At 46.3% G+C, this 26,325-nt stretch overlaps 1 protein-coding gene across 3 annotated transcripts in view; it reads left to right on the top strand.

Moving 5' to 3' along the window:
• The window catches only part of Dhit (Double hit), a 251,234-nt gene that overhangs the window by 166,798 nt on the left and 58,111 nt on the right, over positions 1–26,325 (top strand). Inside the window, exon 1 of one of the 3 annotated variants that reach the window (XM_045740982.2) lies at positions 3,342–4,511. The exons of the other annotated variants lie outside the window; for them this stretch is intronic. Coding sequence (XP_045596938.1) covers positions 4,438–4,511 — 74 coding nt within the window. The 5' untranslated portion in view covers positions 3,342–4,437. Of the gene's footprint in view, positions 1–3,341; positions 4,512–26,325 lie in introns of those variants that run through there. 3 annotated transcript variants of the gene reach the window in all.

The raw sequence follows: 26,325 nt of genomic DNA, 5'->3' as shown, positions 1-26,325 counted from the left end.
GACAGGTGTTGGGATGGAGGATTAAGGTGAGGGATAGTGACCGGGAGTGAGACAAGGTGATGGTGAGGGGGACAGTGTTGTATAGGACCTTCACCATCACGGCACGGAGGGAGGGATATCAAGCGCTATCATAACTCCAATGGCGGTGGCAGAGTTCATAGATAAACACACGTGTGTGTATGTGTGTGTGTATGTGTGTGTGTGTGTGTGTGTGTGTGTGTGTGTGTGTGTGTGTGTGTGTGTGTGTGTGTGTGTGTGTGTGTGTTCTCACCTACTTGTGCTTGCAGGATCGAGCATTGACTCTTGGATCTCGCCTGTCTAGCCCTGTCTCCTGTCCCATTTCCCTATCATACCTGGTTTTAAAGTTATGAATGGTATTTGCTTCCACAACCTGTTCCTGAAGTGCATTCCATTTTCCCACTACTCTCACGCTAAAAGAAAACTTCCTAACATCTCTGTGACTCATCTGAGTTGCCAGCTTCCATCCATGTCCCCTCGTTCTGTTACTATTCCGTGTGAACATTTCGTCTATGTCCACTCTGTCAATCCCTCTGAGTATCTTATACGTTCCTATCATGTCCCCCCTCTTCCTTCTTGTTTCTAGTGTCATAAGGCACATTTCCTTCAGGCGCTCCTCATACAACCCGTTCTCGCACTTTCGTATAGTCAATATTGACTTATTAAATAGGTGCATATGTGACATACTAAACATACTAGTTTACCTTGAAAAGCTTCATAGAAAACCCCGACCTTACCTAACCTTCTTAGTATGTTAAGATAAGCATCTTATTGCTTCGTAATTACAATTATTACTTAACCTATTATAGGTATAGGTTAAGTAATAATTGTAATTACGAAGTAATAAGATACTTATCTTAACATACTAAGAAGGTTAGGTAAGGTCGGTGTTTTCTATGAAGCTTTTCAAGGTAAACTAGTATGTTTAGTATGACACATATGCACGTATTTAATAAGTCAATATTGACTGTAAGAAAGTGCGAGAACGGGTTGCTTCATACCCCATCCCTCGTAACTCTGGAACGAGTCTCGTTGCAAACCTCTGAACCTTTTCCAGTTTCCTTATGTGTTTCTTCAGATGGGGACTCCATGATGAGGCGGCATACTCTAAGACTGGCCTCACGTAGGCAATGTAAAGCGCCCTAAAAGCCTCCTTACTTAAGTTTCTGAATGAAGTTCTAACGTTTGCCAGTGTAGAGTACGCTGCTGTCGTTATCCTATTTATATGTGCCTCAGGAGATAGATTAGGTGTTACGTCCACACCCAGGTCTCTTTCTCGCGTCGTCACAGGTAGGCTGTTCCCCTTCATAGTGTACTGTCCCTTTGGTCTCCTATCACCTAGTCCCATTTCCATAACTTTACATTTGCTCGTGTTGAACTCCAGTAGTCATTTCTCTGACCATCTCTCCAACCTGTTTCAGGTCCTCTTGGAGGATCCTACAATCCTCATCTGTCACAACTCTTCTCATGAACTTTGCGTCATCCGCAAACATCGACATGTAGGACTCTACGCCTGTAAACAAATGTGTGTACTAACCTAGTTGTGCTTGCGGGGGTTGAGCTTTGGCTCTTTGGTCCCGCCTCTCAACTGTCAATCAACATGGTGTACAGGTTCCTGAGCCTACTGGGCTCTATCATATCTACACTTGAAACTGTGTATGGAGTCAGCCTCCACCACATCACTGCCTAATGCATTCCACCTGTTAACTGCTCTGACACTGAAAAAGTTCCTTTTAACGTCTCTGTGGCTCATGTGGGTACTCAGTTTTCACCTGTGTCCCCTTGTTCGCGTCCCTCCGGTGTTGAATAATTTATCCTTGTTTACCCGGTCGATTCCTCTGAGGATTTTGTAGGTTGTGATCATGTCTCCCCTTACTCTTCTGTCTTCCAGTGTCGTAAGGTACATTTCCCGCAGCCTTTCCTCGTAACTCATGCCTCTTAGTTCTGAGACTAAGAGTTCTTAGTTCTGTGTGTGTGTGTGTGTGTGTGCTTGTCAGTGAACTAGGATACGAGAGCAAGTAGCTGGGATATGAGGACAAGACAGGCAGGAAGGGGGCTCCCTGGTCCCAGGATCACACCCACCACCAAGGGTCAGGATCAACAATTTAAGATTGAGTGATGCGTATAACGGCCTAGACAACAGCAGACTTTGCAGGGAGACCACATAACAGCTGGTTGGTGAGGCATCTATGAGACCTTCACAGGCTGTGCAAAATTTCCAGACGTTCCTGTTATACTTAGTCTCATATTTAACATTGTATGTTATTTATTTTAATGAACGAAATCATATCATGGTACAGATGACTAAGGCACATTTGGGATCATTTATATATCCTAGGGCCTAGTATAGCACATATATGTACTATATTAGGCCTTAGATAGCCTGTAGTAATCCTATGATCTTTGATGATATTGATGATTTGATGATATGATGAATCCTATGATGATAATCCTTTGATGATTACCATCATAAATATATCAAATTCCCGGTTTGTCAAAAGTCACTACCACGACTCTTTCTGGCAGCCATTACCTCATATCTGTACTCTACAACACTCGGTGTAGTAGACATAATAGAGGAACAGTAGAGTGGTTAGAAAGGCGGGGTCCAAGAGCTAATAGCTCGATTCTGAAGACACAAATAAGTTATGTTGTCTGGTGTGTTTTTTGAATTTTATAAAATAATCCATAAACTGAATTCTTAATGTATTGAGAATCTTTGTGTTATTGATCTGTCAAATGTTATTGTGGTTAATGTAATCATTATAATGACTTGTTATTTTGGTTCTTGTGGAAATTAGTAATATACCTTTATTATTTCTTGTAAACTAAATATATTATAAATGTGCAATTATGTATGATTAAAGTTTCTCAATTTGTACAAGAAAAATGCTCAAGTGCTGAACTGCTCCTGCGCATGCGCGGCCTCTGCAAAGTTGCCTAATTCTTATTTCCCGTATAACGTTTTGTGGCATTTATATCAAAGCGAGTTTTTTACGCTATATATACACCCAATAAAACAAATTTGCCTCACAACGGGAAAGAAACGACGCGCTTAATACAATTATATATAAGGTATATGAATCAAAATATATATATATATATATATATATATATATATATATATATATATATATATATATATATATATATATGTATATATATATATATATATATATATATATATATATATATATATATATATATATATATATATATGTATATATATATATTGGATTGCATCGGGAGAGACATGGCAACCCCTAGTGGGCGGGACCACTGGTACCTGTTGCTCCCGCCAACGTCATCAGTGTGTCCTTCGCCCTCGGCGGAGCAACTACACTCCTCCCCTCACTCACCCCAACACCACACTCTCACACTCTCCCAACGCACATACTACATAACCCATACATCTTGAGTGCAAACAGACTTTACGGAAACACACAAGTGCCTCGAGGCAAAACTGCGAACCTATGGATATACGATTTTTGAGAAAGTGACCAGTTGACTTTGCAAGATACAAATCACTCGATCACATCCCCCATCGCACGAGTCACGTTGCCAGCGCCTTAAATGCCTCATATATCATTCAGGAATCGTTATGGATATATTCCAATGACCTTAACTTATCTCTGTGATTTAACCAGTGAAATATTTTGTGAAATCTTAATCTAAAAGTGTGAAAATAAGATTTAAAACAAAGTAATGGTATTAAACCCTGTACGCTGGATGTGATCCTCTCTCTCGTGTACCTGAAAACGTCAACAGACAAATATTAACATATTTTAACATGGCAGACAAATATTTAAACCCATTTTTTGTTGTTTACATTAGAATAAATATTTAAACCGGTTAATTTAGGAGGAAAAAAATAAGTGCAAACATTACTTGAAAAAATATAACGTGAGAAAAGTAACGTACGTGAATTTTGTAAACAAAATTATGTTTAGTGATAGAGCCAAGATGCTCCCTGTAGCGTCTTGGCGTCTCTGTGGCGCCAAAAGCACTTAAGGGCCCCAGCCTGGAGCCAGAGCACCTAAGGGCCCCAGCCAGGAGCCAGAGCACCTAAGGGCCCCAGCCTGGAGCCAGAGCACCTAAGGGCCCCAGCCTGGAGCCAGAGCACCTAAGGGCTCCAGCCTGGAGCCAGAGCACCTAAGGGACCCAGCCTGGAGCCAGAGCACCTAAGGGCCCCAGCCTGGAGCCAGAGCACCTAAGGGGCCCAGCCTGGAGCCAGAGCACCTAAGGGCCCCCAGCCTGGAGCCAGAGCACCTAAGGGCCCCAGCCTGGAGCCAGAGCACCTAAGGGCCCCAGCCTGGAGCCAGAGCACCTAAGGGGCCCAGCCTGGAGCCAGAGCACCTAAGGGCCCCCAGCCTGGAGCCAGAGCACCTAAGGGCCAAGCACATGGTATAAGGGACAACAATGTCCGGCTCGGGGGGGCGGAGCGGGCCTCGTCACCTGAGATGGCGCACCGTTGTTGCAAGACTACGGCGAGGGTGAGTATGCAACACATGCAATAAATAACAAGAACGAGAAACACAGGTCCCTGGAGTGCAAGGAGGGACACACACTCCATAGGTGCACAACCACGACACACAGATACACCCCCACGACACACAGATACACCCCCACGACACATAGATACACCCCCACGACACACAGATACACCCCCACGACACATAGATACACCCCCACGACACATAGATACACCCCCACGACACACAGATACACCCCCACGACACATAGATACACCCCCACGACACATAGATACACCCCCACGACACATAGATACACCCCCACGACACATTTACACCCCCACGAAACATAGATACACCCCCACGACACATAGATACACCCCCACGACACATTTACACCCCCACGACACAGATACACCCCAAACTATACTACATACCGATAGGTCTGACTGATCTAATGACTGGACATTCAATATTGCAGTGAGGTCATGCCCCCAGTTCCTGGTCACCTGTAGCCACCTGCCACAGGTGTGGCTACACCTACCACAGGTGTGGTTACACCTGCCACAGGTGTGGCTACACCTGCCATAGGCAACTGTAGCTCAACCCAATCCTGGCAATCACTGTTCACACTGTTAGATGTTTTCTCTGGCTTACTTTATTGTTTTAATATACGTAATAGCATCTATATTTACATAGCTACTCTAGATTATATACAAGGCTACATAGTGTGTCATGAGCTACATATGTGACACTATGGTAGCATGGTACACAACGACCCGAGACCATATAAATAGTTACATAGTTTGAGGTCAAGAATTAGCGTCATACCTAAAAATACTCCCCAAACAGGAAAAAAAACAGTTAATAGCGACATGAACTCTACGGACTCCACAACCCACAGTTAACTTACAAGACTTACTGACAGTCTGGTAAATATAGTGATGAACTCTACGGACTCCACAACCCACAGTTAACTTACAAGACTTACTGACAGTGGTAAATATAGTGATGAACTCTACGGACTCCACAACCCACAGTTAACTTACAAAAATTACCGAGACTGGTAAATATTGTAATAAACTCTACGGACTCCACAGCCCAAAGTGTAGTAACAACAAAGTTTTGTGTTAAGTTCCATTAAGTGGACGTAAAAGTAACGTGTAATTTCGCTAAGTTTAAATTTGAGATGATTTTATATCACGTCAACAAAGGTTTTTCTAAGATCACTTAAAGGAGCAGTTTGGCATATGTTGTCGAGCTGTCAGTGAATCACATCCAGGAATCATGTTAAATTAGCATTTTAAAAGCACTACAATCACTAAGTTGTTGATTGTTCAATAAATCACTGAACTACATGTTTAACACATCAACAACCCTGTCCAGGGAGGACAGAAGAACATGTATATATGCTGGTTAGCATTGTAAATGTCTGGCCACGTCTGTGGTAGAAAAATAATAATATAAGAATAAACAGGAATCTTACACAAGGAAATCATAACAGTGGAACTGGACAGAGAGAGAGACAGAGAGAGAGACAGAGAGAGAGACAGAGAGAGACAGAGAGAGAGACAGAGAGAGAGACAGAGAGAGAGACAGAGAGAGATGGGCTCTATCATATCTACACTTGAAACTGTGTATGGAGTCAGCCTCCACCACATCACTTCCTAATGCATTCCATTTGTCAACCACTCTGACACTTGTCTCTGAAATTTATTTGGAGCTGCGGGTGGAACTCGACACGCATCTTGCATCACTCCAAACGCTGGTTCGATTCCATATATACGTTAATGTCAGTAATAAACCTTACAAGGATACATCATGCAGAATAAGCTGCATACAGTGTTTTTCTCACTACTTTGGGGCTACAAGTATGTCTAGCAGTTCAACTTGAATAGTTGGTTACGTGGATCAGTGTCACCGCGGCCCGGTCTCTGACCAGGCGTTTAGGTTGGTGATCAACCAGGCTGTCGCACGCCGCGATTCGCGGTATGTTGTATGAATTACAGTCTTGTTGATCAGACTACATTAAATATAAAATGTATGGCTAGAATATCCTCACAAGTGTACCATACCAGGTCACAGTGTACCACACCAGGTCACAGTGTACACACCAGGTCACAGTGTACCACACCAGGTCACAGTGTACCCACCAGGTCACAGTGTACCACACCAGGTCACAGTGTACCACACCAGGTCACAGTGTACACACCAGGTCACAGTGTACTATAGGTGTACCACACCAGATCACAGTGTACTACAGGTGTACCACACCAGGTCACAGTGTACCACACCAGGTCACAGTGTACTACACCAGGTCACAGTGTACCACACCAGGTCACAGTGTACCACACCAGGTCACAGTGTACTATAGGTGTACCACACCAGATCACAGTGTACCACACCAGGTCACAGTGTACTACACCAGGTCACAGTGTACTACACCAGGTCACAGTGTACCACACCAGGTCACAGTGTACCACACCAGGTCACAGTGTACTATAGGTGTACCACACCAGGTCACAGTGTACCACACCAGGTCACAGTGTACTATAGGTGTACCACACCAGGTCACAGTGTACTACAGGTGTACCACACCAGGTCACAGTGTACCACACCAGGTCACAGTGTACCACACCAGGTCACAGTGTACCACACCAGGTCACAGTGTACTATAGGTGTACCACACCAGGTCACAGTGTACTACAGGTGTACCACACCAGGTCACAGTGTACTACAGGTGTACCACACCAGGTCACAGTGTACTACACCAGGTCACAGTGTACCACACCAGGTCACAGTGTACTATAGGTGTACCACACCAGGTCACAGTGTACTACAGGTGTACCACACCAGGTCACAGTGTACTACAGGTGTACCACACCAGGTCACAGTGTACCACACCAGGTCACAGTGTACCACACCAGGTCACAGTGTACTATAGGTGTACCACACCAGGTCACAGTGTACCACACCAGGTCACAGTGTACTATAGGTGTACCACACCAGGTCACAGTGTACTACAGGTGTACCACACCAGGTCACAGTGTACCACACCAGGTCACAGTGTACCACACCAGGTCACAGTGTACCACACCAGGTCACAGTGTACCACACCAGGTCACAGTGTACTACAGGTGTACCACACCAGGTCACAGTGTACCACACCAGGTCACAGTGTACTACAGGTGTACCACACCAGGTCACAGTGTACCACACCAGGTCACAGTGTACCACACCAGGTCACAGTGTACCACACCAGGTCACAGTGTACCACACCAGGTCACAGTGTACCACACCAGGTCACAGTGTACCACACCAGGTCACAGTGTACTCCAGGTGTACCATACCAGGTCACAGTGTACTCCAGGTGTACCACACCAGGTCACAGTGTACCACACCAGGTCACAGTGTACCCACCAGGTCACAGTGTACCACACCAGGTCACAGTGTACCCACCAGGTCACAGTGTACCACACCAGGTCACAGTGTACCACACCAGGTCACAGTGTACCCACCAGGTCACAGTGTACCACACCAGGTCACAGTGTACCCACCAGGTCACAGTGTACCCACCAGGTCACAGTGTACTCCAGGTGTACCACACCAAGTCACAGTATACTCCAGGTGTACCACACCAGGTCACAGTATACTCCAGGTGTACCACACCAGGTCACAGTGTACTATAGGTGTACCACACCAGGTCACAGTGTACCACACCAGGTCACAGTGTACTCCAGGTGTACCACACCAGGTCACAGTGTACTATAGGTGTACCACACCAGGTCACAGTGTACTATAGGTGTACCACACCAGGTCACAGTGTACTCCAGGTGTACCACACCAGGTCACAGTGTACTCCAGGTGTACCACACCAGGTGACAGTGTACTACAGGTGTACCACACCAGGTCACAGTGTACTACAAGTGTACCACACCAGGTCACAGTGTACTACAGGTGTACCACACCAGGTCACAGTATACTACAAGTGTACCACACCAGGTCACAGTGTACTCCAGGTGTACCACACCAGGTCACAGTGTACTACAGGTGTACCACACCAGGTCACAGTATACTACAAGTGTACCACACCAGGTCACAGTGTACTCCAGGTGTACCACACCAGGTCACAGTATACCACACCAGGTCACAGTGTACTACAGGTGTACCACACCAGGTCACAGTATACCACACCAGGTCACAGTATACCACACCAGGTCACAGTATACTACAAGTGTACCACACCAGGTCACAGTGTACTCCAGGTGTACCACACCAGGTCACAGTGTACCACACCAGGTCACAGTGTACTCCAGGTGTACCACACCAAGTCACAGTATACTCCAGGTGTACCACACCAGGTCACAGTGTACTACAGGTGTACCACACCAGGTCACAGTATACTACAAGTGTACCACACCAAGTCACAGTATACTCCAGGTGTACCACACCAAGTCACAGTATACTCCAGGTGTACCACACCAGGTCACAGTGTACTACAGGTGTACCACACCAGGTCACAGTGTACTCCAGGTGTACCACACCAGGTCACAGTGTACTCCAGGTGTACCACACCAGGTCACAGTATACTACAAGTGTACCACACCAGGTCACAGTGTACTCCAGGTGTACCACACCAGGTCACAGTATGCTACAAGTGTACCACACCAGGTCACAGTGTACTCCAGGTGTACCACACCAGGTCACAGTGTACTCCAGGTGTACCACACCAGGTCACAGTATACTACAAGTGTACCACACCAGGTCACAGTGTACTCCAGGTGTACCACACCAGGTCACAGTATACTACAAGTGTACCACACCAGGTCACAGTGTACTCCAGGTGTACCACACCAGGTCACAGTGTACTCCAGGTGTACCACACCAGGTCACAGTATACTACAAGTGTACCACACCAGGTCACAGTGTACTCCAGGTGTACCACACCAGGTCACAGTATACTACAAGTGTACCACACCAGGTCACAGTGTACTCCAGGTGTACCACACCAGGTCACAGTGTACTCCAGGTGTACCACACCAGGTCACAGTATACTACAAGTGTACCACACCAGGTCACAGTGTACTCCAGGTGTACCACACCAGGTCACAGTGTACTCCAGGTGTACCACACCAGGTCACAGTGTACTACAGGTGTACCACACCAGGTCACAGTGTACTACAAGCGTACCACACCAGGTCACAGTGTACTGCAGGTGTACCACACCAGGTCACAGTATACTACAAGTGTACCACACCAGGTCACAGTATACTACAAGTATACCACACCAAGTCACAGTGTACTCCAGGTGTACCAAACCAGGTCACAGTATACTCCAGGTGTACCACACCAAGTCACAGTGTACTCCAGGTGTACCACACCAGGTCACAGTGTACTCCAGGTGTACCACACCAGGTCACAGTGTACTCCAGGTGTACCACACCAGGTCACAGTGTACTCCAGGTGTACCACACCAGGTCACAGTATACTACAAGTATACCACACCAAGTCACAGTGTACTCCAGGTGTACCAAACCAGGTCACAGTATACTCCAGGTGTACCACACCAGGTCACAGTGTACTCCAGGTGTACCACACCAGGTCACAGTGTACTCCAGGTGTACCACACTAGGTCACAGTATACTCCAGGTGTACCACACCAGGTCACAGTATACTACAAGTATACCACACCAAGTCACGGTGTACTCCAGGTGTACCACACCAGGTCACAGTGTACTCCAGGTGTACCACACCAGGTCACAGTGTACTACAGGTGTACCACACCAGGTCACAGTATACCACACCAGGTCACAGTGTACTACAGGTGTACCACACCAGGTCACAGTGTACTACAGGTGTACCACACCAGGTCACAGTATACTACAAGTGTAGCACACCAGGTCACAGTGCACTACAGGTGTACCACACCAGGTCACAGTGTACTACAGGTGTACCACACCAGGTCACAGTGTACTACAGGTGTACCACACCAGGTCACAGTATACCACACCAGGTCACAGTGTACTACAGGTGTACCACACCAGGTCACAGTGTACTACAGGTGTACCACACCAGGTCACAGTGTACTACAGGTGTACCACACCAGGTCACAGTGTACTACAGGTGTACCACACCAGGTCACAGTGTACTACAGGTGTACCACACCAGGTCACAGTGTACTCCAGGTGTACCACACCAGGTGACAGTGTACTACAGGTGTACCACACCAGGTCACAGTGTGCTACAAGTGTACCACACCAGGTCACAGTGTACTACAGGTGTACCACACCAGGTCACAGTATACTACAAGTGTACCACACCAGGTCACAGTGTACTACAGGTGTACCACACCAGGTCACAGTATACTACAAGTGTACCACACCAGGTCACAGTGTACTCCAGGTGTACCACACCAGGTCACAGTATACCACACCAGGTCACAGTGTACTACAGGTGTACCACACCAGGTCACAGTATACCACACCAGGTCACAGTATACCACACCAGGTCACAGTATACTACAAGTGTACCACACCAGGTCACAGTGTACTCCAGGTGTACCACACCAGGTCACAGTGTACCACACCAGGTCACAGTGTACTCCAGGTGTACCACACCAAGTCACAGTATACTCCAGGTGTACCACACCAGGTCACAGTGTACTACAGGTGTACCACACCAGGTCACAGTATACTACAAGTGTACCACACCAAGTCACAGTATACTCCAGGTGTACCACACCAAGTCACAGTATACTCCAGGTGTACCACACCAGGTCACAGTGTACTACAGGTGTACCACACCAGGTCACAGTGTACTCCAGGTGTACCACACCAGGTCACAGTGTACTCCAGGTGTACCACACCAGGTCACAGTATACTACAAGTGTACCACACCAGGTCACAGTGTACTCCAGGTGTACCACACCAGGTCACAGTATGCTACAAGTGTACCACACCAGGTCACAGTGTACTCCAGGTGTACCACACCAGGTCACAGTGTACTCCAGGTGTACCACACCAGGTCACAGTATACTACAAGTGTACCACACCAGGTCACAGTGTACTCCAGGTGTACCACACAAGGTCACAGTATACTACAAGTGTACCACACCAGGTCACAGTGTACTCCAGGTGTACCACACCAGGTCACAGTGTACTCCAGGTGTACCACACCAGGTCACAGTATACTACAAGTGTACCACACCAGGTCACAGTGTACTCCAGGTGTACCACACCAGGTCACAGTATACTACAAGTGTACCACACCAGGTCACAGTGTACTCCAGGTGTACCACACCAGGTCACAGTGTACTCCAGGTGTACCACACCAGGTCACAGTATACTACAAGTGTACCACACCAGGTCACAGTGTACTCCAGGTGTACCACACCAGGTCACAGTGTACTCCAGGTGTACCACACCAGGTCACAGTGTACTACAGGTGTACCACACCAGGTCACAGTGTACTACAAGCGTACCACACCAGGTCACAGTGTACTGCAGGTGTACCACACCAGGTCACAGTATACTACAAGTGTACCACACCAGGTCACAGTATACTACAAGTATACCACACCAAGTCACAGTGTACTCCAGGTGTACCAAACCAGGTCACAGTATACTCCAGGTGTACCACACCAAGTCACAGTGTACTCCAGGTGTACCACACCAGGTCACAGTGTACTCCAGGTGTACCACACCAGGTCACAGTGTACTCCAGGTGTACCACACCAGGTCACAGTGTACTCCAGGTGTACCACACCAGGTCACAGTATACTACAAGTATACCACACCAAGTCACAGTGTACTCCAGGTGTACCAAACCAGGTCACAGTATACTCCAGGTGTACCACACCAGGTCACAGTGTACTCCAGGTGTACCACACCAGGTCACAGTGTACTCCAGGTATACCACACCAGGTCACAGTATACTCCAGGTGTACCACACCAGGTCACAGTATACTACAAGTATACCACACCAAGTCACGGTGTACTCCAGGTGTACCACACCAGGTCACAGTATACTCCAGGTGTACCACACCAGGTCACAGTGTACTCCAGGTGTACCACACCAGGTCACAGTGTACTCCAGGTGTACCACACCAGGTCACAGTATACTCCAGGTGTACCACACCAGGTCACAGTATACCACACCAGGTCACAGTGTACTCCAGGTGTACCACACCAGGTCACAGTGTACTCCAGGTGTACCACACCAAGTCACAGTGCACTACCGCACTTAGCTGAGCTGTCGGACCATATTAGAATAATGCTTAAGAGTAAAATTACCGCCATCACTCTACGGAGATTACAACCCATGTTTCACTTACTTGAACATTTTATGTTAACAATTATACAAAACCGTTGTTAAAGAGCAGAATCTTCGGAGCACGACGACGGGTTCGAACTGCCGTCCATAAGCTCACTATCCCAATGGACCATATCCCTAAAATCACGAGAAAATCACAGGCAAATCTTCTGAAAGATTTTTTCATATAAATACCATATTATTGTGATTTCATGATTGACTTGAGCTGTTAGTGGTTTACCTGTAGTTTACTGTGGTTTACCTGCCCTTCTCAAGAGGTGATCCTCTGGAACCTCAGGTGGTGAGAACTGATTACCGACCTTAATCTTATCTGGGTAAGAGACAATTACATTATCCCAGGATAATGGTCTTATGAGGAAGTTCTGAACCAGTATGACTATGGAATCTACGGCAGGGATATGAAGACAGGGAGCTGGGATATGAGGACAATTATATATATATATATATATATATATATATATATATATATATATATATATATATATATATATATATATATATATATATATATATATATATAAATGATTTTGGGTGGACCAAAGCACACACTAGAAATTGAAGAGACGACGACGTTTGGGTCCGTCAAGAATCATTATCAAGTTGATTGTGATAAGACGAGGTAAGCAAGAGAGACGTGAGGAGATGGAAACCCTAGAGGAAGATAAGAACAAGGGCAGAAGGTACGGAAGGTAAGGGGCAATAATTGGAATAAGAAAGAGGTCGTAAAAGAAACAAGAGAAAGAAAAATAAGGATAAAAGGAAGGATAGACTTATGTCAGGTGACGTTTGTTAAGAAGTTTATAACATTAGAGTATATAGTGTTAAAGGGAAGACTCAACAGCAACAACGCCAGGACTCAGGTTCATGTTGGGTATTAGAGCTGAGTCAACAAGACAGAGTCTGTGTTGAGTACAGGCAGGAAACATTATTTTAGAGGAAGACCAATCAAGAGGATGATTAGAATCCCTAAGAACACAGAAGAGAGCATTGTTAGTGTCTGCAGACTTAGCACTTCTCTTGTGTTCCTTAAGTCTGTCATTCAGTGTACGGCCAGTTTCACCAAAGTGTTGGAGAGGACAAGATGAACAGGAAATAGTGTAGACACCAGCAGCATTAGAAGCAGGAGGAGCAGTGTGAACTAGATTGCTAGGAAGTGTGTTAGTTTGTCGTAAGGCGAGATTTATGTCAAGAGGACGAAAGGTATTAGTAAAAGTTTTGAGTTCAGATATGAAGGGAAGGTAGAGCACAGTGCTACTAGTGTTGGAAGCAGGTTTAGGATGAAAGAAATTTCGTTTAGCTTGAGAGTAGACACAGTTGATGATATGCAAAGGGTAACCAAGGCGAGAGAAAGGTTTGTAGATAAAGGCAATTTCAGAATCAGGAAACTGAGGGTCGCTGAGGCGTAGAGCGCGGAGGAAGAGAGAGACGAGGACACTTTTCTTAACAGAAGGAGGATGGTAGGAAAAAAAGTGGGAGGATGGTAGGAAAAGAAGTGAATGTACATGCCACTATGCATGGGTTTGTGGTAGACAGAGAAAGAGAACTCAGACACAGACCTGTGAACATGAACGTCAAGAAAAAGAATGAGGGAATTAGATTCCCACTCAGATTTGAAACAGATGGAAGGAGCCAGATTGTTAAGAGATGCGAGGAAAGGCTGGAAAAGACTAAGGTCATGAGGCCATAGAGCCAAAATGTCATCAACATAGCCAAGCCACAGAAACGGACGAGTATCAACAGTGAGAAGAAGAACAGTTTCGAAGTATTCCATGTAGAGGCTGGCAAGAACATGGGAGAGAGGGGAACCCAGAACCACACCACAAAGAGAGAGAGAGAGAGAGAGAGAGAGAGAGAGAGAGAGAGAGAGAGAGAGAGAGAGAGAGAGAGAGAGAGAGAGAGAGAGAGAGAGAGAAGGAGAGAAGGAGAGAGAGAGAGAGAGAGAGAGAGAGAGAGAGAGAGAGAGAGAGAGAGAGAGAGAAAGAGAGAGGAGCCTGGTCCTCCTCACTGTGTTTGCTACTGGGATTGAAGATTCGTTCCTGAGCCGCTGTTGACACACTCTTGGTGGTGTTGTTGGTGGTGTTGTTGGTGGTGTTGTTGTTGTTGGTGGTGGTTGTGGTGTTGTTGTTGTTGTTGGTGGTGGTTGTGGTGTTGTTGTAACGGGGGGGTGGGGGAAAACAGCTCTCTTTTGTCCATTACCCCGCCCCCAGTTAACTCTTCTAGAGCACCCCCAGAGTTCCTGCCACAACCTCTCTAGTTCAACACCTTGTACCCTGGGTACTTGACCACCTTGGTGCTACACCCACAAGGCCTTGTACCTGATCCGCTGCCCGCAACTCCACAGAACTCTAGAACATTTCACTGCCACAAACGTATAAGAGAACCGAAAGGAAAGAAATGGATAATGAGGTAATGAGTGAGGGTTTGGGGTGAGGGAGGTAGAGAGGTGGTAGGAGTAGGTGGGAGGAGTAAGGAGGGTCGTCAGGTGAAAGGGGGAGAGAAGCGGAAAGAGAGGAGAGGGAGTAGGAGGTAGAAGGGTAGATAGGTAGAATAGAAAAGTAGATAGTAGAAGGGCTGCCACCAGTCAACTGGAATCATGTTCCATGTAAGATACTGTAAGTCCATAACTCCAGAGTAATCTACACACAGGTTTGCCATATATCAGCAATTCCAAGAACTCGGCAACACAATTAAAATCAAATTAAAAGTAAGTGAATCTATTATTTATTTAGCATGATAAATATCAGAATTCAACCCATCGAACTGAAGGTTCATTATTAATATACAAAGTGAGTCATTACCCAAGAATTCGATACCACTACAGCTGTCTACTCCCTGAGTCACACAACACTAGTAAACACGACTAAGTCACCTGCACAGTCACTCAGCGAGGACTGAGTCAAAGTTGCATAGAGAGGGGGGGGGAGGGTCTGCAGTTGTCAAGCAGTTGTCAAGCAGTCACCCCCCCCCCCGTCCGGCCGACAGCCTATCTCGGCTGCTGTCTTCTGCTCTGCTCTGATAGGAGAGCAGCAGAGCTCTGGTGCTCTCCTATCGCTCTCCTGTCTAGTGTACAGCTCCCTGGTATTTATTGGGGACCAACTAGCTAACTCCGCCCACAAGTAGATAGTCCCAGGCACTCTACCAAGCCACACCTACAACAGGCGGGTTGTTTGAAGGACCCACCGGCTACCCGCCTGCAATTATGAGCTTAGCAGCAACCAGGTCAACTTCACACGACCTGACCTAGGTCACTTCGTGGCCATTACTACTGTACAGGTGTGACTTTCAGGTGTTGTTGGTGGTGTTGTTGGTGTTGTTGTTGTTGTTGGTGTTGATGGTGGTGATGTTAATGGTGTTATTGTTGGTGTTGTTGTTGGTGTTGGTGGTGTTGTTGGTGTTGTTGTTGGTGTTGATGGTGGTGATGTTAATGGTGTTATTGTTGGTGTTGTTGTTGGTGTTGGTGGTGTTGTTGGTGTTGTTGTTGGTGTTGATGGTGGTGATGTTAATGGTGTTATTGTTAGTGTTGTTGTTGGTGTTGGTGGTGTTGTTGGTGTTGTTGTTGGTGTTGATGGTGGTGATGTTAATGGTGTTGTTGTTGGTGTTGGTGTTGGTGGTGTTGTTGGTGTTGTTGTTGGTGTTGTTGTTGGTGTTGTTGTTGGTGTTGTTGTTGGTGTTGTTGTTGGTGGTGTTGGTGTTGATGTTGGTGTTGTTGTTGTTGGTGGTGTTGCTGGTGTTGGTGTTGTTGTTGGTGTTGATGTTGGTGTTGTTGTTGTTAGTGGTGTTGTTGTTGTTGGTGTTGTTGGTGTTATTGTTGGTGTTGTTGTTGGTGTTGTTGGTGTTGTTGTTGGTGTTGGTGGTGTTGTTGGTGTTGTTGTTGGTGGTGTTGTTGGTGTTGTTGTTGGTGGTGTTGTTGGTGTTGTTGTTGGTGGTGTTGTTGGTGTTGTTGTTGGTGTTGTTGGTGTTGTTGTTGGTGTTGTTGTTGGTGTTGTTGTTGGTGTTGTTGTTGGTGTTGTTGTTGGTGGTGTTGTTAGTGTTGTTGTTGGTGGTGTTGTTGGTGTTGTTGTTGGTGGTGTTGTTGGTGTTGTTGTTGGTGTTGTTGGTGTTGTTGTTGGTGGTGTTGGTGTTGTTGTTGGTGGTGTTGTTGGTGTTGTTGTTGGTGGTGTTGTTGGTGTTGTTGTTGGTGTTGTTGGTGTTGTTGTTGGTGTTGTTGGTGTTGTTGTTGGTGTTGTTGTTGGTGTTGTTGTTGGTGGTGTTGTTGGTGGTGGTGTTGGTGGTGGTGTTGGTGTTGATGTTGGTGTTGTTGTTGTTGGTGGTGTTGCTGGTGTTGGTGTTGTTGTTGGTGTTGATGTTGGTGTTGTTGTTGTTAGTGGTGTTGTTGTTGTTGGTGTTGGTGGTGTTGTTGGTGTTATTGTTGTTGGTGGTGGTGTTGTTGGTGTTGTTGTTGGTGTTGTTGTTGTTGGTGTTGGTGTTGGTGTTGGTGTTGTTGTTGGTGTTGGTGTTGTTGTTGTTGTTGTTGTTGGTGTTGGTGTTGGTGGTGGTGTTGGTGTTGTTGGTGTTGGTGTTGGTGTTGTTGTTGTTAGTGGTGTTGTTGTTGTTGGTGTTGGTGGTGGTGTTGGTGTTGTTGGTGTTGATGTTGGTGTTGTTGTTGTTAGTGGTGTTGTTGTTGTTGGTGTTGGTGGTGGTGTTGGTGTTGTTGGTGTTGGTGTTGGTGTTGTTGTTGGTGTTGTTGTTGTTGGTGTTGGTGTTGTTGTTGGTGTTGTTGTTGTTGGTGTTGTTGTTGTTGGTGTTGGTGTTGGTCGTGGTGTTGGTGTTGTTGGTGTTGGTGTTGCTGTTGTTGGTGTTGGTGTTGGTGTTGTTGTTGTTGTTGGTGTTGTTGTTGGTGTTGTTGTTGTTGGTGTTGGTGTTGTTGGTGGTGGTGTTGTTGGTGGTGTTGTTGGTGTTGGTGGTGTTGTTGTTGGTGTTGGTGTTGTTGGTGTTGTTAATGTTGGTGTTGGTGTTGGTGTTGGTGTTGTTGGTGTTGTTAATGTTGGTGTTGGTGTTGGTGTTGGTGGTGTTGGTGTTGGTGTTGTTGGTGTTGGTGTTGGTGTTGTTGTTGGTGTTGTTGTTGGTGTTGTTGTTGTTGGTGTTGGTGGTGTTGTTGGTGGTGTTGGTGTTGGTGGTGTTGGTGGTGCTGTTGGTGTTGTTGGTGTTGGTGGTGTTGTTGGTGGTGTTGTTGTTGTTGGTGGTGTTGTTGGTGTTGTTGGTGGTGTTGTTAATGTTGGTGTTGGTGGTGTTCTTGGTGTTGTTGGTGGTGTTGTTGTTGTTGGTGGTGGTGGTGTTGTTATTGGTGTTGTTGTTGTTGTTGGTGTTGGTGGTGTTGTTGGTGTTGTTGGTGTTGTTGTTGTTGTTGGTGTTGGTGTTGTTGTTAGTGTTGGTGGTGTTGTTGGTGGTGGTGTTGGTGTTGTTGTTGGTGTTGTTGTTGTTGGTGTTGGTGGTGGTGTTGTTGGTGTTGGTGGTGTTGTTGGTGTTGTTGGTGGTGTTGGTGTTGTTGTTGGTGTTGGTGTTGTTGGTGTTGTTGGCGGTGTTGGTGGTGTTGTTGTTGTTGTTGGTGTTGGTGTTGTTATTGGTGTTGTTGTTGGTGTTGTTGTTGGTGTTGGTGTTGTTGGTGTTGGTGTTGTTGATGTTGTTGGTGGTGTTGGTGGTGTTGGTGTTGTTGGTGTTGGTGTTGGTGTTGTTGATGTTGTTGGCGGTGTTTTTGGTGTTGGTGTTGTTGGTGTTGGTGTTGTTGATGTTGTTGGTGGTGTTGGTGGTGTTGGTGTTGTTGGTGGTGTTGGTGTTGGTGGTGTTGGTGGTGGTGTTGGTGGTGTTGTTGCTGGTGTTGTTGGTGGTGGTGTTGTTGGTGTTGTTGTTGGTGTTGTTGTTGGTGTTGTTGGTGGTGTTGGTGTTGTTGGTGTTGTTGTTGGTGTTGGTGGTGTTGTTGGTGTTGGTGGTGTTGTTATTGGTGGTGTTGTTGGTGGTGGTGTTGTTGTTGGTGTTGTTGTTGTTGGTGTTGTTGTTGTTGGTGTTGGTGTTGTTGTTGTTGGTGGTGGTGGTGTTGTTGGTGTTGTTGTTGGTGTTGTTGTTGGTGTTGTTGGTGGTGTTGGTGTTGGTGGTGTTGGTGTTGGTGTTGGTGGTGCTGTTATTGGTGGAGTTGTTGTTGGTGGTGTTGTTGTTGGTGGTGTTGTTGGTGGTGGTGTTGGTGTTGGTGTTGTTGTTGGTGTTGGTGTTGGTGGTGTTGTTGGTGTTGGTGGTGCTGTTATTGGTGGTGTTGTTGGTGGTGTTGTTGTTGTTGTTGTTGTTGGTGGTGGTGTTGTTGGTGGTGTTGTTGGTGTTGTTGTTGGTGTTGTTGTTGGTGTTGTTGGTGGTGTTGGTGTTGGTGGTGTTGGTGTTAGTGTTGGTGGTGTTGTTATTGGTGGTGTTGTTGGTGGTGGTGTTGTTGTTGGTGGTGTTGTTGTTGGTGGTGGTGTTGGTGTTGGTGGTGTTGTTGGTGTTGTTGGTGGTGTTGGTGTTGGTGTTGTTGGTGTTGGTGGTGTTGTTGGTGTTGATGTTGGTGTTGTTGTTGTTGGTGGTGTTGGTGGTGTTGTTGGTGTTGTTGGTGGTGTTGGTGTTGGTGTTGTTGTTGGTGTTGTTGTTGTTGGTGTTGTTGGTGGTGGTGGTGTTGTTTTGGTGTTGGTGTTGGTGGTGTTGTTGTTGTTGGTGTGACTTTCAGATGTTGTTGGTGGTGTTGTTGGTGGTGTTGTTGGTGGTGTTGGTGGTAGTGTTGTTGGTGTTGGTGTTGTTGTTGTTGGTGGTGTTGGTGTTGGTGTTGTTGGTGGTGTTGTTGTTGGTGGTGGTGTTGTTGGTGATGGTGTTGGTGGTGTTGTTGTTGGTGGTGGTGTTGTTGTTGTTGGTGGTGTTGGTGTTGTTGGTGGTGGTGTTGTTGGCGGTGGTGTTGGTGGTGGTGGTGTTGTTGGTGGTGTTGTTAGTGTTGGTGATGTTGTTGTTGGTGTTGTTGTTGTTGGTGGTGGTGTTGTTGTTGGTGTTGTTGTTGGTGTTGTTGTTGTTGTTGGTGTTGTTGTTGGTGGTGTTGTTGGTGTTGTTGGTGGTGGTGGTGTTGTTGTTGTTGGTGGTGTTGTTGTTGATGTTGGTGTTGTTGGTGGTGTTGTTGTTGGTGGTGTTGTTGGTGGTGGTGTTGGTGGTGTTGTTGTTGTTGTTGTTAGTGGTTTTGATGGTGGTGTTGTTGATGGTGTTGTTGTTGGTGTTGATGGTGGTGTTGTTGATGTTGTTGGTGGTGTTGTTGATGGTGGTGTTGTTGTTGGTGGTGTTGTTGGTGTTGTTGGTGGTGGTGTTGTTGGTGGTGTTGTTAGTGTTGGTGATGTTGTTGTTGGTGTTGTTGTTGTTGTTGTTGTTGGTGGTGGTGGTGTTGTTGTTGTTGGTGTTGTTGTTGTTGGTGGTGTTGTTGTTGGTGGTGGTGTTGTTGGTGGTGTTGTTGTTGGTGTTGGTGGTGGTGTTGTTGTTGGTGGTGTTGTTGTTGGTGTTGGTGGTGTTGTTGTTGGTGTTGGTGTTGTTGGTGTTGTTGTTGTTGGTGTTGGTTTGGTGGTGTTGTTGTTGTTGTTGGTGGTGGTGGTGTTGTTGTTGGTTTTGGTGGTGTTGTTGTTAGTTTTGGTGGTGTTGTTGTTGGTGTTGTTGGTGTTGTTGTTGGTGGTGGTGTTGGTTTTGGTGGTGTTGTTGTTGGTGTTGTTGTTGTTGTTGTTGGTGGTGGTGTTGTTGGTGTTGGTTTTGGTGGTGTTGTTGTTGTTGGTGTTGTTGTTGTTGGTGGTGGAGTTGTTGTTGGTGTTGTTGTTGGTGGTGTTGTTGGTGGTGGTGTTGTTGGTGTTGTTGTTGTTGGTGGTGGTGTTGTTGGTGTTGTTGGTGGTGGTGTTGTTGGTGTTGGTGTTGGTGGTGTTGTTGTTAGTGGTGTTGATGGTGGTGTTGTTGGTGGTGTTGGTGTTGTTGTTGGTGTTGATGGTGGTGTTGTTGTTGGTGTTGTTGTTGTTGTTGGTGTTGTTGTTGGTGTTGGTGTTGGTGTTGTTGTTTGTGGTGTTGTTGTTGGTGGTGTTGTTGTTGGTGTTGGTGTTGTTGTTGTTGGTGGTGTTGTTGTTGGTGTTGGTGGTGTTGTTGTTGGTGTTGTTGTTGGTGTTGTTATTGGTGTTGGTGTTGTTGGTGTTGTTGTTGTTGGTGTTGGTTTGGTGGTGTTGTTGGTGTTGTTGTTGGTGTAGGTGGTGTTGTTGGTTTTGGTGGTGTTGTTGTTGGTTTTGGTGGTGTTGTTGTTGTTGGTGTTGTTGTTGGTGTAGTTGTTGGTGGTGGTGTTGGTGTTGGTTTTGGTGGTGTTGTTGTTGGTGTTGTTGTTGTTGGTGGTGTTGTTGGTGGTGTTGTTGTTGTTAGTGGTGTTGTTGGTGGTGGTGTTGTTGGTGGTGGTGTTGTTGGTGGTGGTGTTGTTGGTGGTGTTGGTGTTGTTGTTGTTGGTGTTGTTGGTGGTGTTGGTGTTGGTGTTGTTGTTGGTGTTGTTGTTGTTGGTGTTGTTGGTGGTGTTGTTGGTGGTGTTGGTGGTGTTGTTGGTGTTGTTGGTGGTGTTGGTGGTGGTGTTGTTGGTGGTGGTGTTGTTGGTGGTGTTGTTGGTGGTGTTGTTGGTGTTGGTGGTGTTGTTGGTGTTGCTGTTGGTGTTGTTGGTGGTGTTGTTGGTGTTGTTGGTGGTGGTGTTGTTGGTGGTGGTGTTGTTGTTGGTGGTGGTGGTGTTGTTGGTGGTGGTGGTGTTGTTGGTGGTGTTGGTGTTGTTGTTGGTGGTGTTGGTGTTGTTGTTGGTGTTGTTGTTGTTGTTGGTGGTGTTGTTGGTGGTGGTGTTGGTGGTGGTGTTGTTGGTGGTGTTGTTGTTGGTGGTGGTGGTGTTGTTGGTGGTGTTGGTGTTGTTGTTGTTGGTGGTGTTGTTGATGGTGGTGTTGTTGTTGTTGGTGGTGTTGTTGTTGGTGGTGTTGTTGTTGTTGTTGTTGGTGGTGTTGTTGTTGTTGGTGGTGGTGTTGTTGGTGGTGGTGTTGTTGCTGTCGTTGTTGTTGTTGTTGTTGTTAGTGGTGGTGGTGTTGTTGGTGGTGTTGTTGGTGGTGCTGTTGGTGGTGGTGGTGTTGTTGTTGGTGGTGTTGTTAGTGGTGGTGGTGTTGTTGGTGGTGTTGTTGTTGGTGGTGTTGTTGATGGTGGTGTTGTTGTTGTTGGTGGTGTTGTTGTTGGTGGTGTTGTTGTTGTTGTTGTTGGTGGTGTTGTTGTTGTTGGTGGTGGTGCTGTTGGTGGTGGTGTTGTTGCTGTCGTTGTTGTTGTTGTTGTTGTTGTTAGTGGTGGTGGTGTTGTTGGTGGTGGTGTTGTTGCTGTCGTTGTTGTTGTTGTTGTTGTTGTTAGTGGTGGTGGTGTTGTTGGTGGTGGTGTTGTTGCTGTCGTTGTTGTTGTTGTTGTTGTTGTTAGTGGTGGTGGTGTTGTTGGTGGTGTTGTTGGTGGTGCTGTTGGTGGTGTTGTTGGTGGTGCTGTTGGTGGTGTTGGTGGTGTTGTTGCTGTCGTCGTTGTTGTTGTTGTTAGTGGTGGTGGTGTTTTTTATTATTATTATTATTATTATTTTCTACCACAGACGTGGCCACACATTTACAATGCTAACCAGCATATATACATTTTCTTCTGTCCTCCATGGACAGGGTGAGAGATGTGTTAAACATATAGTTCAAGTGTTTATTGAATAATCAACCACAGAAGGTGATTCGGTGCTTTTAAAATGCTAAGCTAACCTACATACGTAAATACATAGATACACAGATTTACGTATGTCCTACATAAAGTGTTAGATGTGTCTTTTACATAGTGTTATTAATGTACATTCACAAAGGTGAAATGTAATTCTGATCAGCTTCCATATATACTTTATACCCATACATATACATACACACACATATACATACATATATACACACACACATGCATTCACATACATCTGTCTCATTTTCTCTGACAGGGTGAGATAGCTGATAAAGAAACTAGTGTGCAATTAAGCACTTAATCACTGAAGGTGATGAAGGTGCTTTTAGAAGCTCAGGTTATATAGTTACATCATATATATGGTGGTGTTGTTGTTGGTGGCGGTGTTGTTGGTGGTGTTGTTGGTGGTGTTGTTGGTGGTGGTGTTGTTGGTGTTGTTGTTGTTGGTGGCGGTGTTGGTGGTGGTGGTGGTGGTGTCGGTGTTGTTGGTGTTGTTGGGTGTTGGTGGTGTTGTTGGTGGTGTTGTTGTTGGTGGTGGTGGTGTTGGTGTTGTTGTTGGTGGTGGTGTTGGTGTTGTTGGTGGTGTTATTGGTGTTGGTGTTGGTGGTGGTGGTGTTGTTGGTGTTGGTTGTGGTGGTGGTGTTGGTGTTGTTTGTGGTGTTATTGGTGTTGGTGTTGGTGGTGTTGTTGGTGGCGGTGTTGTTGTTGGTGGTGGCGGTGTTGTTGTTGGTGGCGGTGTTGTTGGTGTTGGTGGTGATGTTGGTGTTGTTGTTGGTGGTGTTGGTGGCGGTGTTGTTGTTGGTGTTGTTGGTGGTGGTGGTGTTTTTGTTGGTGGTGTTGTTGGTGGTGGTGATGTTTTTGTTGGTGGTGTTGTTGGTGGTTTTGGTGTTGTTGGTGGTGGTGTTGTTGTTGGTGGTGAAGTTGTTGTTGGTGGCGGTGTTGTTGGTGGTGTTGTTGGTGTTGGAGTTGTTGTTGGTGGCGGTGTTGTTGTTGTTGGTGGTGGTGTTGATGGTGGTGGTGTTGATGGTGGCGTTGATGGTGGTGTTGGTGGTGGTGTTGTTGGTGGTGGTGCTGGTGTTGGTGGTGGTGATGCTGGTGTTGTGTTGTTGGTGTTGGTTGTGGTGTTGGTGTTGTTGGTGGTGTTGTTGGGTGTTGGTGTTGTTGGTGGTGTTGTTGGTGTTGGTGTTGTTGGTGTTGTTGGTGGTGGTGTTGTTGGTGTTGTTGGTTGTGGTGTTGTTGTTGTTGTTGGTGTTGTTGGTGTTGGTGGCGGTGTTGTTGGTGTTGGTGGTGTTGGTGTTGTTGTTGTTGTTGGTGGTGGTGTTGTTGGTGTTGTTGGTGGTGGTGTTGGTGTTGTTGGTGTTGGTGTTGGTGGTGTTGGTGTTGTTGGTGTTGTTGATGTTGGTGTTGTTGGTGGTGTTGTTGGTGGTGCTGTGGGTGTTGGTGGTGGTGTTGTTGGTGTTGGTCGTGGTGTTGTTGGTGGCGGTGTTGGTGTTGGTGGTGTTGTTGGTGTTGGTGTTGTTGGTGTTGGTGGTGTTGGTGTTGTTGGTGGTGTTGTTGGTGGTGCTGTGGGTGTTGGTGGTGGTGTTGTTGGTGTTGGTCGTGGTGTTGTTGGTGGCGGTGTTGGTGGTGTTGTTGGTGGTTTTGGTGTTGTTGGTGTGTTGTTGGTGTTGGTGGCGGTGTTGTTGGTGTTGGTGCTGGTGTTGGTGTTGTTGGTGTTGGTGGTGGTGTTGTTGGTGGTGGTGGTGGTGTTGTTGGTGGTGTTGTGGGTGTTGGTGGTGTTTTTGGTGTTGGTCGTGGTGGTGTCAGCACTTAAATCTGCAGATATAGCTCCGTTGCACAAGGGGGGGAGTAAAGCCTTGGCAAAAAATTATAGGCTAGTTGCACTAACATCACACATAATAAAAGTGTTTGAAAGAGTGATTAGGAATCAGATTTCTAGTTTTATGGAAAACAATGAATTGCACAATCCAGGACAACATGGATTTAGAGCGGGAAGATCCTGTCTGTCACAGTTACTCAACCACTATGACAAAATCACAGAAGCCCTAGAAGAAAAGCAAAATGCAGATGTTGTATACACAGACTTTGCAAAGGCGTTCGACAAATGTGACCATGGGGTGATAGCTCACAAAATGAGGTCAATGGGAATAACTGGAAAAGTAGGACGCTGGATACTCAATTTCCTGTCGAACAGAACACAAAGAGTAACAGTCAATCAGATAAAATCGAGTCCAAGCGATGTTAAAAGCTCTGTACCTCAAGGTACAGTCCTTGCACCGCTACTGTTCCTTATTCTCATATCTGATATAGACAAAAATACACGCCACAGCTTCGTGTCGTCCTTTGCAGATGACACAAAAATCAGCATGAAAATTACCTCTGCTGAAGACATTGAAAAACTACAAGCAGATGTCAACAAAGTTTTTGATTGGGCAGCAGAAAATAACATGATGTTTAACAGTGATAAATTTCAGGTACTCAGGTACGGCAAAAATGAGGATCTGAAACATAATACAGGGTACAAAACACAATCGAATCTTCCCATAGTAGGAAAACAGCATGTCAAGGATTTGGGAATAATGATGTCCGACGATCTAACGTTTAGGGAGCATAACCAAGCAAATATCGCGTCAGCCAGAAAAATGATCGGATGGATTACGAGAACTTTCAAATCCAGGGATCCCATCACAATGGTTGTACTCTTCAAGTCACTTGTGCTGTCCCGTCTCGAGTACTGCTCAGTACTCACTTCCCCCTTCAGAGCAGGAGAGATTGCTGAAATAGAGGGAATACAGAGAACATATACGGCACGCATAGACGAGATAAAACACCTAAATTATTGGGATCGTCTCAAAGCTCTCCAAATGTACTCTCTAGAAAGGAGACGAGAGAGATACCAAATAATATACACCTGGAAAATACTGGAGGGTCAGGTCCCAAATCTACACAGTAAAATAACAACGTACTGGAGTGAACGATATGGAAGAAAATGCAAGATTGAACCTGTGAAGAGCAGAGGTGTCATAGGCACAATCAGAGAGCACTGTATAAACATCAGGGGTCCGCGGTTGTTCAACGTCCTCCCAGCGAGCATAAGAAATATTGCCGGAACAACCGTGGACATCTTCAAGAGAAAACTGGACGGTTTTCTAAGAGAAGTTCCGGATCAGCCGGGCTGTGGTGGGTACGTGGCCCTGCGGGCCGCTCCAAGCAACAGCCTGGTGGACCAAACTCTCACAAGTCGAGCCTGGCCTCGGGCCGGGCTTGGGGAGTAGAAGAACTCCCAGAACCCCATCAACCAGGTGTTGGTGTTGTTGTTGCTGGTGGTGTTCGTGGTGGCGATGCTGGTTGTGGTGTTGTTGTTGTTGGTGGTGGTGTTGTTGTTGGTGGCGGTGTTGTTGGTGTTGTTGTTGTTGATAGTGGTGTTGTTGTTGTTGGTGGCGGCGGTGTTGTTGTTGGTGGTGTTGTTGGTGGTGTTGTTGGTGTTGTTGTTGGTGTTGTTGGTGGTGGTGGTGTTGTTGGTGGTGATGCTGGTGGTGGTGTTGTTGGTGGTGATGCTGGTGGTGGTGGTGTTGGTGGTGATGCTGGTGTTGGTGGTGTTGTTGGTGGTGGTGTTGTTAGTGGTGGTGTTGGTAATGCTGGTGGTGTTGCTAGTGGTGGTGGTGGTGATGATGTTGGTGGTGGTGTTGTTGTTGGTGGCGGTGTTGTTGGTGGTGTTGTTGGTGTTGATAGTGGTGTTGTT

The sequence above is a fragment of the Procambarus clarkii genome, chromosome 19 (genome assembly GCF_040958095.1).
Source record: "Procambarus clarkii isolate CNS0578487 chromosome 19, FALCON_Pclarkii_2.0, whole genome shotgun sequence".
Taxonomy (NCBI): domain Eukaryota; kingdom Metazoa; phylum Arthropoda; class Malacostraca; order Decapoda; family Cambaridae; genus Procambarus; species Procambarus clarkii.
The sequence above is the reverse complement of the archived record's forward strand: the minus strand, read 5'-3'. Positions and strand labels throughout refer to the sequence as shown.